The following is a 14,060-nucleotide window of genomic DNA, read 5'->3' on the forward strand; positions in this document are numbered from 1 at the left end:
TTCATACATAGTGGAAAGGGGTTTCAGCACTATTGCCAATCTCCTGATCAAAAAAAAAAAAAGAGGAGCAGACTGGACATTATTAAACTGAGGAGTTTTGAGATTAAACCTAAATAAATTGATGGCAAATGTTGATAATTTATTATTGAAACATCATGTTCATCCTCCCACTGAAAGCATTTATTTATTATTTAGTTATTTTATATAACAGATACTAAATTTTAATTTAATAAACAAATGTATTAAATTAGCATGCGTTTCTTAATTAAGTTTTTCGCACTGCACTTCACAACAGTTAGAAATCTTTCACAGTAAGTAGCACTATACCAGCTGTCAAAACTACATTTGAAGTTTATGAAGTTACAAAATATCAATATCTAGTAAGCAGAGAATCTACCGAAGACCGAAAAACATGGCAAGTGGTTTAGGAGTAAAAAAAGTTTGGGAACCACAGAGTTAGAATCAATGAAAATGTATTATAACTACATATTTAAGTTTAATTTTATTAACAAATTATTAATTTTTTATTTCTCTTTATACCACAATTGTTCCATATTATCTGGCTAGGTGGAACTGTATGCGTGAAAGTCTTTGGTTGCAACCAAGACTAAACTTTCTTAGTGATGTAAGTGGACCATGCATAAAGGTATAGTATTTTTTTAATAAAGTTAATTAATTTAAGAGTAATTAAGAATCTTCCAAAATCTTCGTTTTAAAAAAAGTAACACTTACATTATTAAAAAGAATACAGCATTTTGTTAGTTTATTAATTCTAGCATATTTCTAATATAACATACATACTTTTCATAATAGGTCATAATAATATTAAATTCAATTAGAAAATTCTTATCATACTTACTGGGTTAGTGTTTTGTGTCCACCACTGAGTACTATGTATGGAGATTGTGTTTCTTTTTGTTTCTGCTGGAGCAACTTTACAGTGTTTAAGGGAGTATCTGTTGAACTCATTTGTTTTAATCTCTGAAACAAAATATAAAACCTTAGTTATTAAATTTTAACATCCAAAATTATGTATGCTCTTTTCATCACATAGCAATTGAATTAATTATTTTTGAGAAAAATACATTCTCTGTGATTGTAAATTTCATGAAAAGCCTGAAAATACGAATAAATGGTTTAATTGCAACAAAAGTAGCTTGCAAGACTATGAAGTGAGCAGGTCTTTTATTTTAAATTATTCACTATAAAATAATTTATTAATAGTAAAATTCAAAGGAATAGCTTATGAATAGAAGGAAATACAGAAATTCAAGGAAATAAAAACTGTTTCGCTATTAAATAAAATTAAAGTGCAAAACAAAAAATATATTTTTTGAATTTTTGAAAAAAATTCTATTAAGAATCACTCTGAATAGAAATTTATAAGAAAAGATTAATTCTGTTGCAGTTAAGACTGTGAACCTAATTTACTTTCTGAATGCAAAATTAAAATTTTGTGTGTGAAAATACATATATTACAAGAGAAAGAGAAAGAAGTCTAATTTCAGCAAACAAAACTTACCCTGCAAGATAATAAAAATGAGGCAAAGTTAATCCTAACATTTGATATTTAATTGACGTTTTGTTAAAAAATAAGTGTTTCTGCAAGTAAATAAATTTTGCACCTTTTTTTATTTGTAATATTACAACCACTTAAAAGATACGTTGTTTTCTTGTTTTTCTTTTTGAGCAAATTTTGATGCTTATTAAATAACGCAAAATTGATTATAATTCAACTTTTTGGGGATACATTTCAGTCTAAAAAAGTTGGACGGTAAAATTATTTTAATTAAAAAAAATAATAAATTTAAATTAGCAAAATTTTTAAAAAAATTGAACAAAAAATTTCTAGCTTTTCTTTAAAATTCCCTGATTTTTCCAGTTTTTATATAAATTTCCCTGATTTTGTGGTATTTTTTATTGTAATATAAAAAAACACAACTTATTTAATTTTTTAAAAAAAAAGAATGCTTGTACATAACTTAAGTTATGTATATCTTTCAGCAGATTTAAAAAATATCAAAAACACCTACTTTTGTTATAATTATTTTCTAATTAATGGAATTTTTCTTACATTGTCTTGATCCAACTTTTTCATTCTTTTAACCACTTTGTTCTTGCCAGGTCCTTTCCCATGGAATTTATGAGAAAGATAACGAAATGCTTCTTTTGCAGTTAGCAAACATCCACTGTCATCAATATATTCTAATTTCACATCTAACTTATAATTAGTTTTTTCTTTAAAATCTTGAATAGGACCTGTATATCTGTCACGTTTCCCAAGCTTGTCATCCTCACTATTAAAAACAAAAATAAAATTATATAATATTCTTAAAAAAGTTTATTAATGATTTAACGAATTAGCAAGATTTAGCATAAAATAAAGCTTTGAAAATGAAATAAGAGTATACTTACTGAAATTTTTCTTCTACGGTATATGCTTGTGCTTGAAGCTGACTAGATCGAGGAACACTAGAATGCTTTTTATCTTCTTTATCCAAGTACCCTATTAAAAATATAGTATAAAATTAGTTACAAGATATATTAACCTTTTGAACGTAGTTCTTAGTAGCTTCAAATTAAATAAAAATAATTTAATGTTTGTAATTTGTGCGTAATTTTTGGTATTTTAAAATAACTTTTTAATTAGATTAAAAAATATGAAGCATTTAAATTTTTTTTACATAAAACACTTTTTTTTTAAACCTGTAGAGCAACTAGAAAAATGACTGTTTTTATCAGAGCTATGCATTGATTTTAACAACTGCTTCATTCTTGAATGATTCCAAGCAATCCTAAAATATTAATCGCAATAACTCTTCTCTCATTTTAAGCTAAAATATTTCTCCCATAGCCCTCATGACTGTCAAAATTGCTTCCAACATTACACTGATGTGTGCAATTGACACAAGTTTCTGACAAATGCTTATCTGCAGTAATTTTAAAATGAGCCAAATATTCTTACAAAGATTAATAACCTAAGTTTATCAAATGTTTTCTTTGAATTCAATTGCTGGATAAATTTGTATGCTAATAATAAAGATGCTCGCAAACTACAAAGAAGGTATTAAAAATAGTTAAGAAAAATTAAATCTGAGACTGTAAGTACTCAAAAATAAGTGGAATTTAAAAATATAGACTTTAAATTTGTTTAAATCATAAAAACTTAGTATGGTTAATTTCCATGACTGCATATTAATTAAAAATTAGGGTAAGATTATCACAGTTTCAGGAGTGAGAAAACACCAAAATTGGATAGCTTAAATTCATCCCAAGCAGAATTGAAAAAAATAAATTAATTAATTAAAAATTCAGGTTCATATACTAAAAAATTGTGAGCATAAAATTTACGTAAAATTTAAAAATTGATAATCCTAAGTTGAAAATGAAAGTAAAAACTAAATGACTAAATACGTAAGTCATTAAATGAAGTTAACTTGGTAAACATTATAAATAACAATCAGCATAAAATACCCTTTTTCATAGCAAGATTCAATGCTCCAGCTACTCCTAAACTTATATCAGGTTCTTCTTCTAAAATAGGCTCATTTTCTCTAATCTATAAATCAATAAACAAGTATTAGAAAAATATGAAGTATTGTAAATAATAACAACAACAAAAAACTTCTAGGCAGACATTTTAAAAGAGTATTTATAAATTAATTTATAAGTTTGAGGGTCTTCAAATTATTGTCTAAGTTTCCATAGCTCATAGTTCTGAATGAAAGAAAACAGCAAAAATTATGTTACAAATTCATAAATTTGCTGGTGGATTTTTGCTGTAAGACTAAGATACCAATTCTTGATATTAATATTTTAACATCATTATTTAACATCATCATTAAAAATTTCTTTATAACACATTTTAAAAACGTTGTTTTAACCGAAAGTTATGAGAAAAGGATGGATTGAAAGATTGATGTAATTATTTAGAAAGATCGTATATTAGACAAAGAGCAAGAAGCTATTTCTATTTGTTTACTTTTATTTTTGGATGGTCTACATTTATCCCATCATACATAAACACATCTACTGTACTTCTAAATTTTTATATCTTTTCTCCCATTTATAATCAAATTCAAATTTCAAATACGTAAGGGTATGTGAAAAACACACATTACAAGTAATTAAACCAAATTACATAAATATATAAAGTTTTATTTTCTTATCAAACAAGAAACCATAATTTACTATATTAATCAAAGTTATGTTTCATACACAAATACCAAATAATTTTTTTCTTCTCAAAATTAAATACCACAGCTATCAATACTTTCTAAAAAATTAACTAACTATATGTGGAATAAAAGTTAAGACAAGAAATTAATTGCAAAAGAGTTGGGTATCAATTATTTATTTAAAGGTAACTCTAAAGATAATTTATAAGCCTGATGCAAAAACAAAGGAAAACAAAATTAGGATTAAAGAAAGGATTAATTTAACAAAAATAGGTCAATAGATTATTTTAAAATCAAGGAAAAATATTCATCCAAAGATAACTGTCCCCATGAGGGCATCAAATCAAAAAAATATTTTCAAAATTTCTTTTTAAAAAAAATTTTTTTGTCACGTTAAACTAAAATTTCTCTTGTTACTTGTTAATTCTACAGAAGGTGCTCATTCATTTAATTCAACACAAGGTTAGGCATAAAATTGAATAAGTTATACCTTACTATTTATAACAATACATAAAAAACTTCTCAACTATGTAAGCAAGAAAATGTTCAAAAAAATTTTCATCTACTAATTTTAATATAGCGAAATGATAATTATTCATTAAATGAATATTTTCATTGTGCTTTGTGATGCCCTCTGATAGTTTCAAATTTTTTAATGCAGTTCATAAAAATTTTGGTTGCAATAGCATTTTTCTTCTTTAAGACAAACAAGAAACAAGTTATGAAAATTATAGAGGTACATAATTTTTTGTTATTAAAAATGAAAACTAAACTAGTTAATATTTCTCACCAAAATTTCAGCTGGTTTTTTATCCACATCAACTTCACTCCAAGCTCCCTGATTTTGGAGATCAAATTCGTTTGAACACTCCTCTAAAATTTCTTGCTCTAGATCCTTTTAAAATAAAAAATTATAATAAAACTATATCACAAATATTATTTTGAGTTGAAGAAACTTTACAAAATCAATTTTGAGCAGAAAAATACTTTGAATTCATCAAATGTAAAAACTATTGTATATTATGCGCAATAGTTCACTAAAATAATCTTTCAATTAAAAGCATAAAGAAATATTTATTTTAATTTAAATAAAATATTAGGGAACATATATTAAAAAAAGTAATTGAAAGTAAAATTTTTACCAAAAGAAAAATTAAAAGATATCGAAAAAATATGTATTAAATGTTATATTTTAGGTTTTTGTAGTTTTAATTTAAAATTCAATTTTAACTAACAAATATTGTATTTTTGAATATTTTGTCATTAGTATTAGCATTAATCTCGCGTTTGGCTGACCACCTGACCGGAACATCTGCTCCTGCACCCCAGAGCCCAAGGTCAAGAAAACTGAGATGGGCACAGTAGGCCTTGGCCCTCTATGGGCTGTCGCACCACTGAGTTTAGTTTTAGTTTAGTTATTAGCATTAATCATTCAATAAAAATAATGATGTATAATTTAATTAGACCGTATAGTAATCTGAACAACAAATTGCTAAAAGTAAAAATTGTGTTGTGCATAAATTAAACAAATTCATGAAAATAACTTGAATGTTTGTGTATATTTTGTTGATTTAACTTTAGAAAATAATTGTTTAGTTCATTATGTTTAATATAAATTTTCAATCTCTAATGCACTCATACAGACCAACCATGTGCCCCAAGATCAAAACCAAATTACTATTAGTTTGTTTATGCTATAATTTGAACTAAGGTCTATTTTAATTTAAATCAATTTATGCAATCTAAAAAAGTACTTAATTATTTAAAGGGATTATACACAATCTTTGAGGTTTATGGTACCGGGCTCCACATGCACTATCGTTTATTCATAGCTAAATAATGACATAAAAATTAGTCAAATAAAGAACGACAAATTAGTATTTTGAACGATAATGTATTAATACCAAATGTTGACTATAATTGAAATTATTTACATAAAAACATTCTATGTAATTTAATAATAAAAATACATTATTAAAACATTTATTCGGTTTAGCACATACCACATAACTTACTTAAAAGAATTTTTAAACAAATTGACATGTTTTAAGGAAAACACTTAATGTTTTCCTCCATAAAAATTTTAATATAAATTAGCAGTTGAAGTTTTTAAAGTGAACAAAAATCCTAGTAATGAAAAATAAAAAAATGCCTAATAAATGAGTTAGTAATAATTAGTTAATGAATATAATTTAAATTAAATATTAATCCACTATAATGTGTAAAACCGAGAAATGCGCACTACTAAGCGATAAGAAAATTATTAAAATTTAAAATGAAATGTAATAATAGGATTGATGGAACCCTCTGTTATTAAGGCCATCATGCCTCAGTTCCTTAAGCTGAAAAAAAAATTTACCGACTAACCACACACTCGGCATTGAAATTTGAAAACTGAGGGAAAACAGCGCCATCTGGCATGGATAGGCTCTCGTTTCGTGACGTCACTCATCCTTAGTCATTTAACGCTTATTAGGGACTTATTACGTTCACTTGAAGGGATTGTTAGATCTAAAAAGAGAAATTCGCTAGCACGCAACCCAGCCAATATTATTTAACATATTAAAAATCTTAAAATAGATTAAAATACCTATTTAGACTTCAAATATTGGTCTGTGATTTCTTGATTTTTTTATTATATTTAATTGGACCAAAATTAATATATAGCATAAAAAAACTTGTTCATATAAAATTTTAAATATAACTAAATATTACAATTTTGTTTTTCAAAATATCAAAAAATGTTGTCAAATCTTAAGTTTCGCAACAAACTGTAACATTTAATTTCAAAACTTTAATTCAATTACCAAAATCAATCCTACAACAATGTTACAATTCAGATGGGGAAAAAAGCAAAATTAAGCAATAAAAATAACATTAGTTTACAAAACAATTCATTACAAAACAAATATAGGTGAGTTCATATTAAATAAGTTCATATCTAAAGCAATAAATAAATTTGAAAAAGTTTTACTTTCTCTGATTGCACTTATAATCTATCAATTAATTGTTTTTAAAAAAAATAATAATATCCATTAAAATTGTATAAAAATATATAACTACCATTAAATCTTCAGCTTCTTGATCCCGATTGCCACTTAAACCATACGTAGGAATCTCTCCAAGAGTACGGCAAAATTCAGCAACAGAATTCATTTCAATATCTCCAACTTTATCTTTTTCGAAAAGTTTCCCAGATCCATCGACACTACTTAGTATTTCAATGACCTATAAAATTTAAACATAGTAGACTATATAAACAAATTACTGGATAATAAAGTACAGAGTAGTTTAGTTAGATTTTTTTTTTATCATAGCAAGCTATTTATTTAATAAAAATGTTAAGAAACTAATTACGTAAAATATATCAGTTATTTAAAATTAAATTTCAAATAGCAGAAAGTGATTTTTTTCAGAAGGTGAAAAGCATGCAAAAAATTTATATCAGAGAACCTTTTATTGAAAAGGCAATTTACAACATAAACAAAACTTCAAATACAATGGACGAGTAAAAAAAAAATATAGAAAAAGTTAGTGTACCGTCTTTACGTATGGGCACAACCGGGCAGTGTCCAGGGGCCCTTGAAAATCTTATTCTTTATAAATTATATTTTTAAAAAAACTCATGATCAATAAACTTAAAGCTTACATATATATATATATATTTATGAAAGAATTCCTTCATTACACACTTTAAAGTGCATACTTTGCTTTTCTTTCTGCAAATAGTGATTGATTACAGTGAAAACACCATCAGTTGGAATAGCTTATAATCATGACAACTTAAAAAGACGCTTGAAGTTTAATGCTCTACATTTCAATGAAATTTTTAGGTAATCAACTTGCATTTCCTTTTCAGCTTGTCCCTGTCCTTTAATACAATGTGCTCGCTCCTACAGGACCCTTTTGGTGAGTAATCGGAGGAACAAAGTCATAAATTTTATTAGTCCAAGAAACTATTTATTTGATAACGCAACAAATTGAAAACAGCTTTGCTCTGCTAGCTTCCTGTCTCCAGACCATTGCTTTCTTGTAGAAGGATTCTTTCCCCAAAGGGAACGAATTTTGTAACTTCTTCCATTCTATACCTGTCCTTTAATACAATGTGCTCGCTCCTACAGGACCCTTTTGGTGAGTAATCGGAGGAACAAAGTCATAAATTTTATTAGTCCAAGAAACTATTTATTTGATAACGCAACAAATTGAAAACAGCTTTGCTCTGCTAGCTTCCTGTCTCCAGACCATTGCTTTCTTGTAGAAGGATTCTTTCCCCAAAGGGAACGAATTTTGTAACTTCTTCCATTCTATACCCGTTTGCAAGTTAATATAAAAAAGAGTGATTATGAATCAAGAGCCAGAAATAGAACGCCAAATTATGATTTTGAATATTTAGCTTAAAGAGACATAACGCGAAGTATACGTTTCACAAAACAGGATGGTCCGGAAAAGGAAACCAAATTCAGTGGAAGTGATAAATTTAAAGTGGAGGCATTTTTACCCGCTTTAGACTCATTGATAACTGAAATAAGTAAGCATGGAGAAGTGTATGAAAATATAGGGGAAAATTTTCACTTTTTAAGTAATTTAATGGACATTGAATTCAATGAACTGAGTGATAAATGCAAAAATCTAGTAAATACGTACAAAATTGATTTAGATTACCATGACATCCCAGTGTTTTCATCTCAGAAAAAAAATGGGTGAGAATTTCTCACCCTTTCTCAAAAACAGGGTGAGATTTCAAAAAGTTAAGTGAGATTTCAAAAATTAAAAAAAAAAAAATAAACACCAAGAGACTTGAAAAAAATTCATTTCTTTTATTAAAATGCATTTTTAACATCTTCTAATTTTTAAGCCATTGAATATTTTTGCTGCATCATCATATGGAAAATGTTCCACATCTACTTTTTCATCAGCTATTCTCATTAGGTTGCTCAAATGCGTATTTGTTTCGTTTTGATCATTTCTACCCACATTTGTTCCATTTTCATTTGTCCGTTTCGGAGTAGAAGATATTGGCTTTACAAGGTATTTGTCCATCTTACATTAACGAGCAAAAAATTTGAACATCTTACATGAAGAAACCTTACCTACGGTAAACACGTAGTTGCAGAGAAATGCGTTCTGAAAGAGGTTCCGTGGTTCAGAAGGATGGTGTTCTGTTGTTCTTAAAGGATCTGAACAATACTGGTAAATAGGGAAGCTAGATAATGGGGCAGATGTTGAAAATAATAAAAGATCCAGGAAGAAAAGTGAAACGGATTTTATTCTAAATGGCTCAAATGAGAATTTTTTTTCAAAATGCGAGAAATTCGCAAATTTTGAAATTGATTTATAGAATGCGCGAATTTCTCGCGGTAATAATTTTTTAATGCGAGAATATAAAAAAATATGCGAGATTCTCGCGTTCTCGCGCTGTAGTGAAAACACTGCATCCATTTTAAACATTTTTTATATTGAAGTTCATGCATTATATAAAACAATTGTTTCTGGAGAAAATTGATATTTCCCAACATTGAAATAGCATTAAGAATTTCTTGTGCGTGATGATCACAAATTGTACCGAAAAACGGCCATTTTCACAGCTAAAATTGATTTTAAAAAATAAATTACGCAGCACTATGGGACAGCAACGCTTGAACTGGCTATGTCTGATGTGCATTTAAAAGTGATGTGTTAATGACTATCAAATTTGACTAAATAATCAAAGAGTCTGCGAATAAAAAAGTTCATAAAATTGGTTAAAGATAATTATTTTAGGCTTTCATTTGGAAAGGGGTTTTATCTTTATTTTTGTTCATTTAGTTATTGCAATCACCTTTTGTCTGTTTGAAAATTATTTAGAATGTGAAGATTACAGCTGGTTACCATCTCAAATTTATTTAAATTATCAATATCTTAAAAATGCCTAATTTTATGTGTATTAAATTTTCAGAGAATTCAAAATGTGTTCAAATTTGTCAAAATTATTATTATATGTTTTTAAAATGTTTAATTTCATATTTAATGTTTGTGAAATTTTTATACCTCAATCTTTTTTAAGCAGTACAACATGTTAAAGGGGTCCAAACCATTTACGTACCCAGGAACCCTTCATGCTATTAAGACGCCCCTGGTTGGAAAGCCTATTTTCAACCATGCACACAATAATGGTTCATGCAATGCATCTGTTATTTAAAAAAAATTTCAGGATTCCTTTTTTGACCTTATTACACCATCTTAAAAGAATTATCAAAAAACTTGTATAACTTACAATTAGCCACTCTTAAATATTTATAAATTTAAAACTCAATTTCAACAATAAAAACATGTATAAAAATTTATAGTTGACATGTTATAATTTATAATTTAAAAAAAGATATTTATACTTTTTCAGGAGCTGTAGCCATTATTTTTCTTTTTTTCAATTTTTTAGCTTTAAGTAAAGCATTACTAAATTCTTTTTCAGCCAATTCTTCATCTAGAGAAAGAAAAAAATTATACATCATAACAAATATCTTGGAACAAATAACCATGCAGAAAAAGAGTAACGAGAGTCACTAAGTCTTTTCAATAATCAATATACATGGCACACATACGTTTTTACCCACCTTCTTAAATTTAGAGTGGCCAAACTTGTAGTTATAAAAGGGGCAGTAAACTCAAATGTATCATAAGACTACTTATTTTGCAATCTAGTTTGAGCATACAAATGTACATTTTAACTGTTATTTTTATAGCACTTGGGTTTACAAGGCGTCTATTTAAACTAATCAACATTTTAACTGTTATTTTCATAGCACTTGGGTTTCCAAGGTGTCTATTTATACTAATCAACATTTTAACTGTTATTTTCATAGCACTTGGGTTTACAAGGTGTCTATTTATACTAATCAATGATACTCAACAACTTATACCTTATAGCCACTGAGATGACAAATATGATTTTTAATTCATCTTTTGGTATTCAAATATTTGCACAAAAAGGATTAATGCTGGCAAAAAAATCGGAAAATTTACTAACTAAATGTAATTCTCAAGAGAAATTTAAACCAACAAAATCTACGCATATTAAGTTTATTAAGTTATTGTTAATTTTTTTCACTTTCTTTAATTAATTCTATATTGATCAATGATATTTTTAACATTATTAAGATGAGCTCATGAATTACACAGAAAAGACCTAGTATGCACAACTTTTGGTATGTATTATTTACCTCTTCCATAAAGTGAAAATATAATAATCCCAATAAATGTTTAAGTGTTCAGAGAATTAATGAAAATTCAAAAATAATACATCTTAATGCAGTATATCCTTAAGTTAATAATAATAGCTGCAATATCTTATGTTTTTTCAAACGTTATCATTCTATTACAATATGAATCATAAGTGACAAAGCAGATTCATAACCTCATTTTTTTTTTACTATAAAAATAAGATAAAAGTTATAACTCTTGATATTAGATTGTATGAAACAATAAGAAGACCAAAGAAAATATTTTAATTTCATGAAATAACATTTTAACTTTATAAAAACCTTTTTCAATTAAGGGAATGCCAGTGCTACCGAACTGCTCAGGTGGGATGGCATCAAAATCCTTTTTCCTTTGTCTTCGATTTCTCCTGCAAAATAAACAGCTTAATATATTAAAATATCTTAAGTTTTGAAATTATTTAAGCATTAAAAAAATATTAGATTTAGCAACAAATTGGTTACTATAAAATTTTGCTGATTTTCTTAAAGCAAATCTAAATTTTAAGCACTATTACAAGAATTTTTTTTACATATAGCAAAAAAACTATTTCCACTTTTAGAACTAATTATAATAACAAAAAAGTGTTTGAAAATAGAGAAGAAATAAAATTTTATTTTTACTTAAGTATTCTCATTGTATCAAACATTCACAAAGCAACATTAAATTTTCCTTAATTCATACATATTATTATCATGCATAAATTAAATGCTATTGGCCTGATAAAAAATAAATAAATTTTTTTACAAAATTTTTAGAGAGTAACTGTTTCTAGACAAATTAATAATAATAAAGAGGTTTTTATGGCACATTTCTAAGTACTTCATTGCAAGGTTCATATTATTAAAGGCTATAATTGAAAGTAATAAAATCACATTTAATTGAAATCTATTTATTTACTGAGTATTCGCTAAAATGTCAAATAATAAGGTATTGGGCAAGTAGCAGGTTCAACTAGAAAAATATTTAGTGTAAATTTTAATTCTATCAAATCAAACGAATTATAATAAAAATAACTGAATTACTTATCAAAAAACGGAAGTTAATATTGAAAGGTAACAACTGTAGTTTAGTAATTGAAAATAAAATATATGCTTAGGCATAACAATTAGAACAAATTATCAAAACATGCAAACACAATTTGTGTAATTTTAGGAGAAACAAAACAATTTTCTGATTGTACAGTACAGAACCCGTTATCCGGAAATCAGAAAACCAAAAAACCGGAACACGAAATTTGATAAATTTTCCCGCTACTTTTAAAAAAAAAAAAATTTTTTCCTCACAAGATTTTTGGATTTTTTTTTTTTTTTTTTTTTTGAAAGATGTTTACCCTAGCATCATTTTGGAAATAATCATTACTGTATTACTTCGTTTTTTCAAGCTTATTTCCAAATATTTTTTTTTAGTTTGGTTTAACAATAAAAAAAACGCCTTTTTGTAGCGATTCAGAAAACCGGAAAAATCAGTTATCCGGAATAGTGATGGTCCCGATCGTTCTGGATAATTGGTTCCCTACTGTACATTGAAATCTTCATCTTTATTGACTGGAAAAGCCTGTGTGGCCATGGTCTGCATTAGAATCTTTTTATATTATGCTAGAGGTTTTCAAAAATATATTTTTTGTTGTTAGTTTTAGTTGGACTTCTTTTTATTGGAAACTGAGAAAACAAACCTAATTGACCAGTTTTATAACCAGTTTTTTTTTTTTTCATTAAAAAGGCAAAAAAGAATTTTTTCATGCCTGGCATTAAGGACAGTGTCAAATAAGTATTTGCTTAAAACATAATGTTTACCAACATAAAACTGAGGCTCTAAGAATTATGCAAATATAGAGAAAATCACAAAATATACGCTTATCAGTATAGTTTCTGAATATCTACATAGTTTTAATTTTTTCAACAAAATATCTTCATTTAATAGATAAAATTTGTAGCTAAAGATTAGCTAGATAAAAGTTGAAGTCTTTTCCACATGGAACATCATCACCTTCTCCAATTTCAAGAAAGTTTATAAAACAAGGATTTTTTCTGCAACTTTGAAAAATTGCAGCACATTTGTTTCAGAATTTTTATAAAGATTTCTGCATAATTTATAAGATCATATACACAACTATACACCATTATTTAAATTCCTATTTCAAAGTTACAATTTAATTTACTTTAAGTTCCTGTTTGAAACTCTGAACCTCAGCTCAACAAGAAATCAAACATTTTCAAAACTGTGAATATTTACTTAACATAAAATTACTATTTGTAATGAACAAGAATTTGCCAAATAAATGTCTTGTTTAAGAAGTGATATGTCATAAACTACACAAAAAATAAATTATTATGACTATGAAACATTATATAATCTAATTATTCTCACCGAGATCCAAAGTCTCTTTCAGCCTGCTCCATAGTATCTCCTAACAGATCGTCTGCCTTCAATATATTTCTGTGAATTTTTTTCTTCTTCTTTGGATTTCTGAACTGCACCTGAATGATCAGGAATCACCTGTTGTATCAACAAAGCAAACGGTAAAAGAAATCACAAAATAAGCACACGATCATGTGCTTTAAAACACTTAGCATTACTTTCTACTTAAAAATATAGTATTTAATTGACAATTATAGTAATTAATTTATAACATGACAGTTCAAACAT

The 14,060-nt window shown here is 26.7% G+C and overlaps 1 protein-coding gene across 5 annotated transcripts in view; it reads right to left on the reverse strand.

Moving 5' to 3' along the window:
* The window catches only part of LOC107441898 (U4/U6.U5 tri-snRNP-associated protein 1), a 35,021-nt gene that overhangs the window by 2,679 nt on the left and 18,282 nt on the right, over positions 1–14,060 (reverse strand). For all 5 annotated transcript variants that reach the window (XM_087159773.1, XM_016055299.4, XM_087159771.1 and 2 more), the window contains exons 14-22: positions 13,782–13,891; positions 11,696–11,781; positions 10,547–10,638; positions 7,242–7,406; positions 4,969–5,073; positions 3,475–3,559; positions 2,416–2,506; positions 2,075–2,297; positions 860–981 (exon numbers count right to left, since the gene is read on the reverse strand). In XM_087159773.1, coding sequence (XP_087015899.1) covers positions 860–981; positions 2,075–2,297; positions 2,416–2,506; positions 3,475–3,559; positions 4,969–5,073; positions 7,242–7,406; positions 10,547–10,638; positions 11,696–11,781; positions 13,782–13,891 — 1,079 coding nt within the window. The remainder of the gene's footprint in view (positions 1–859; positions 982–2,074; positions 2,298–2,415; positions 2,507–3,474; positions 3,560–4,968; positions 5,074–7,241; positions 7,407–10,546; positions 10,639–11,695; positions 11,782–13,781; positions 13,892–14,060) is intronic.

The sequence above is a fragment of the Parasteatoda tepidariorum genome, chromosome 3 (genome assembly GCF_982258835.1).
Source record: "Parasteatoda tepidariorum strain Cologne lab strain chromosome 3, Ptep-v5.0, whole genome shotgun sequence".
Lineage (NCBI taxonomy): Eukaryota > Metazoa > Arthropoda > Arachnida > Araneae > Theridiidae > Parasteatoda > Parasteatoda tepidariorum.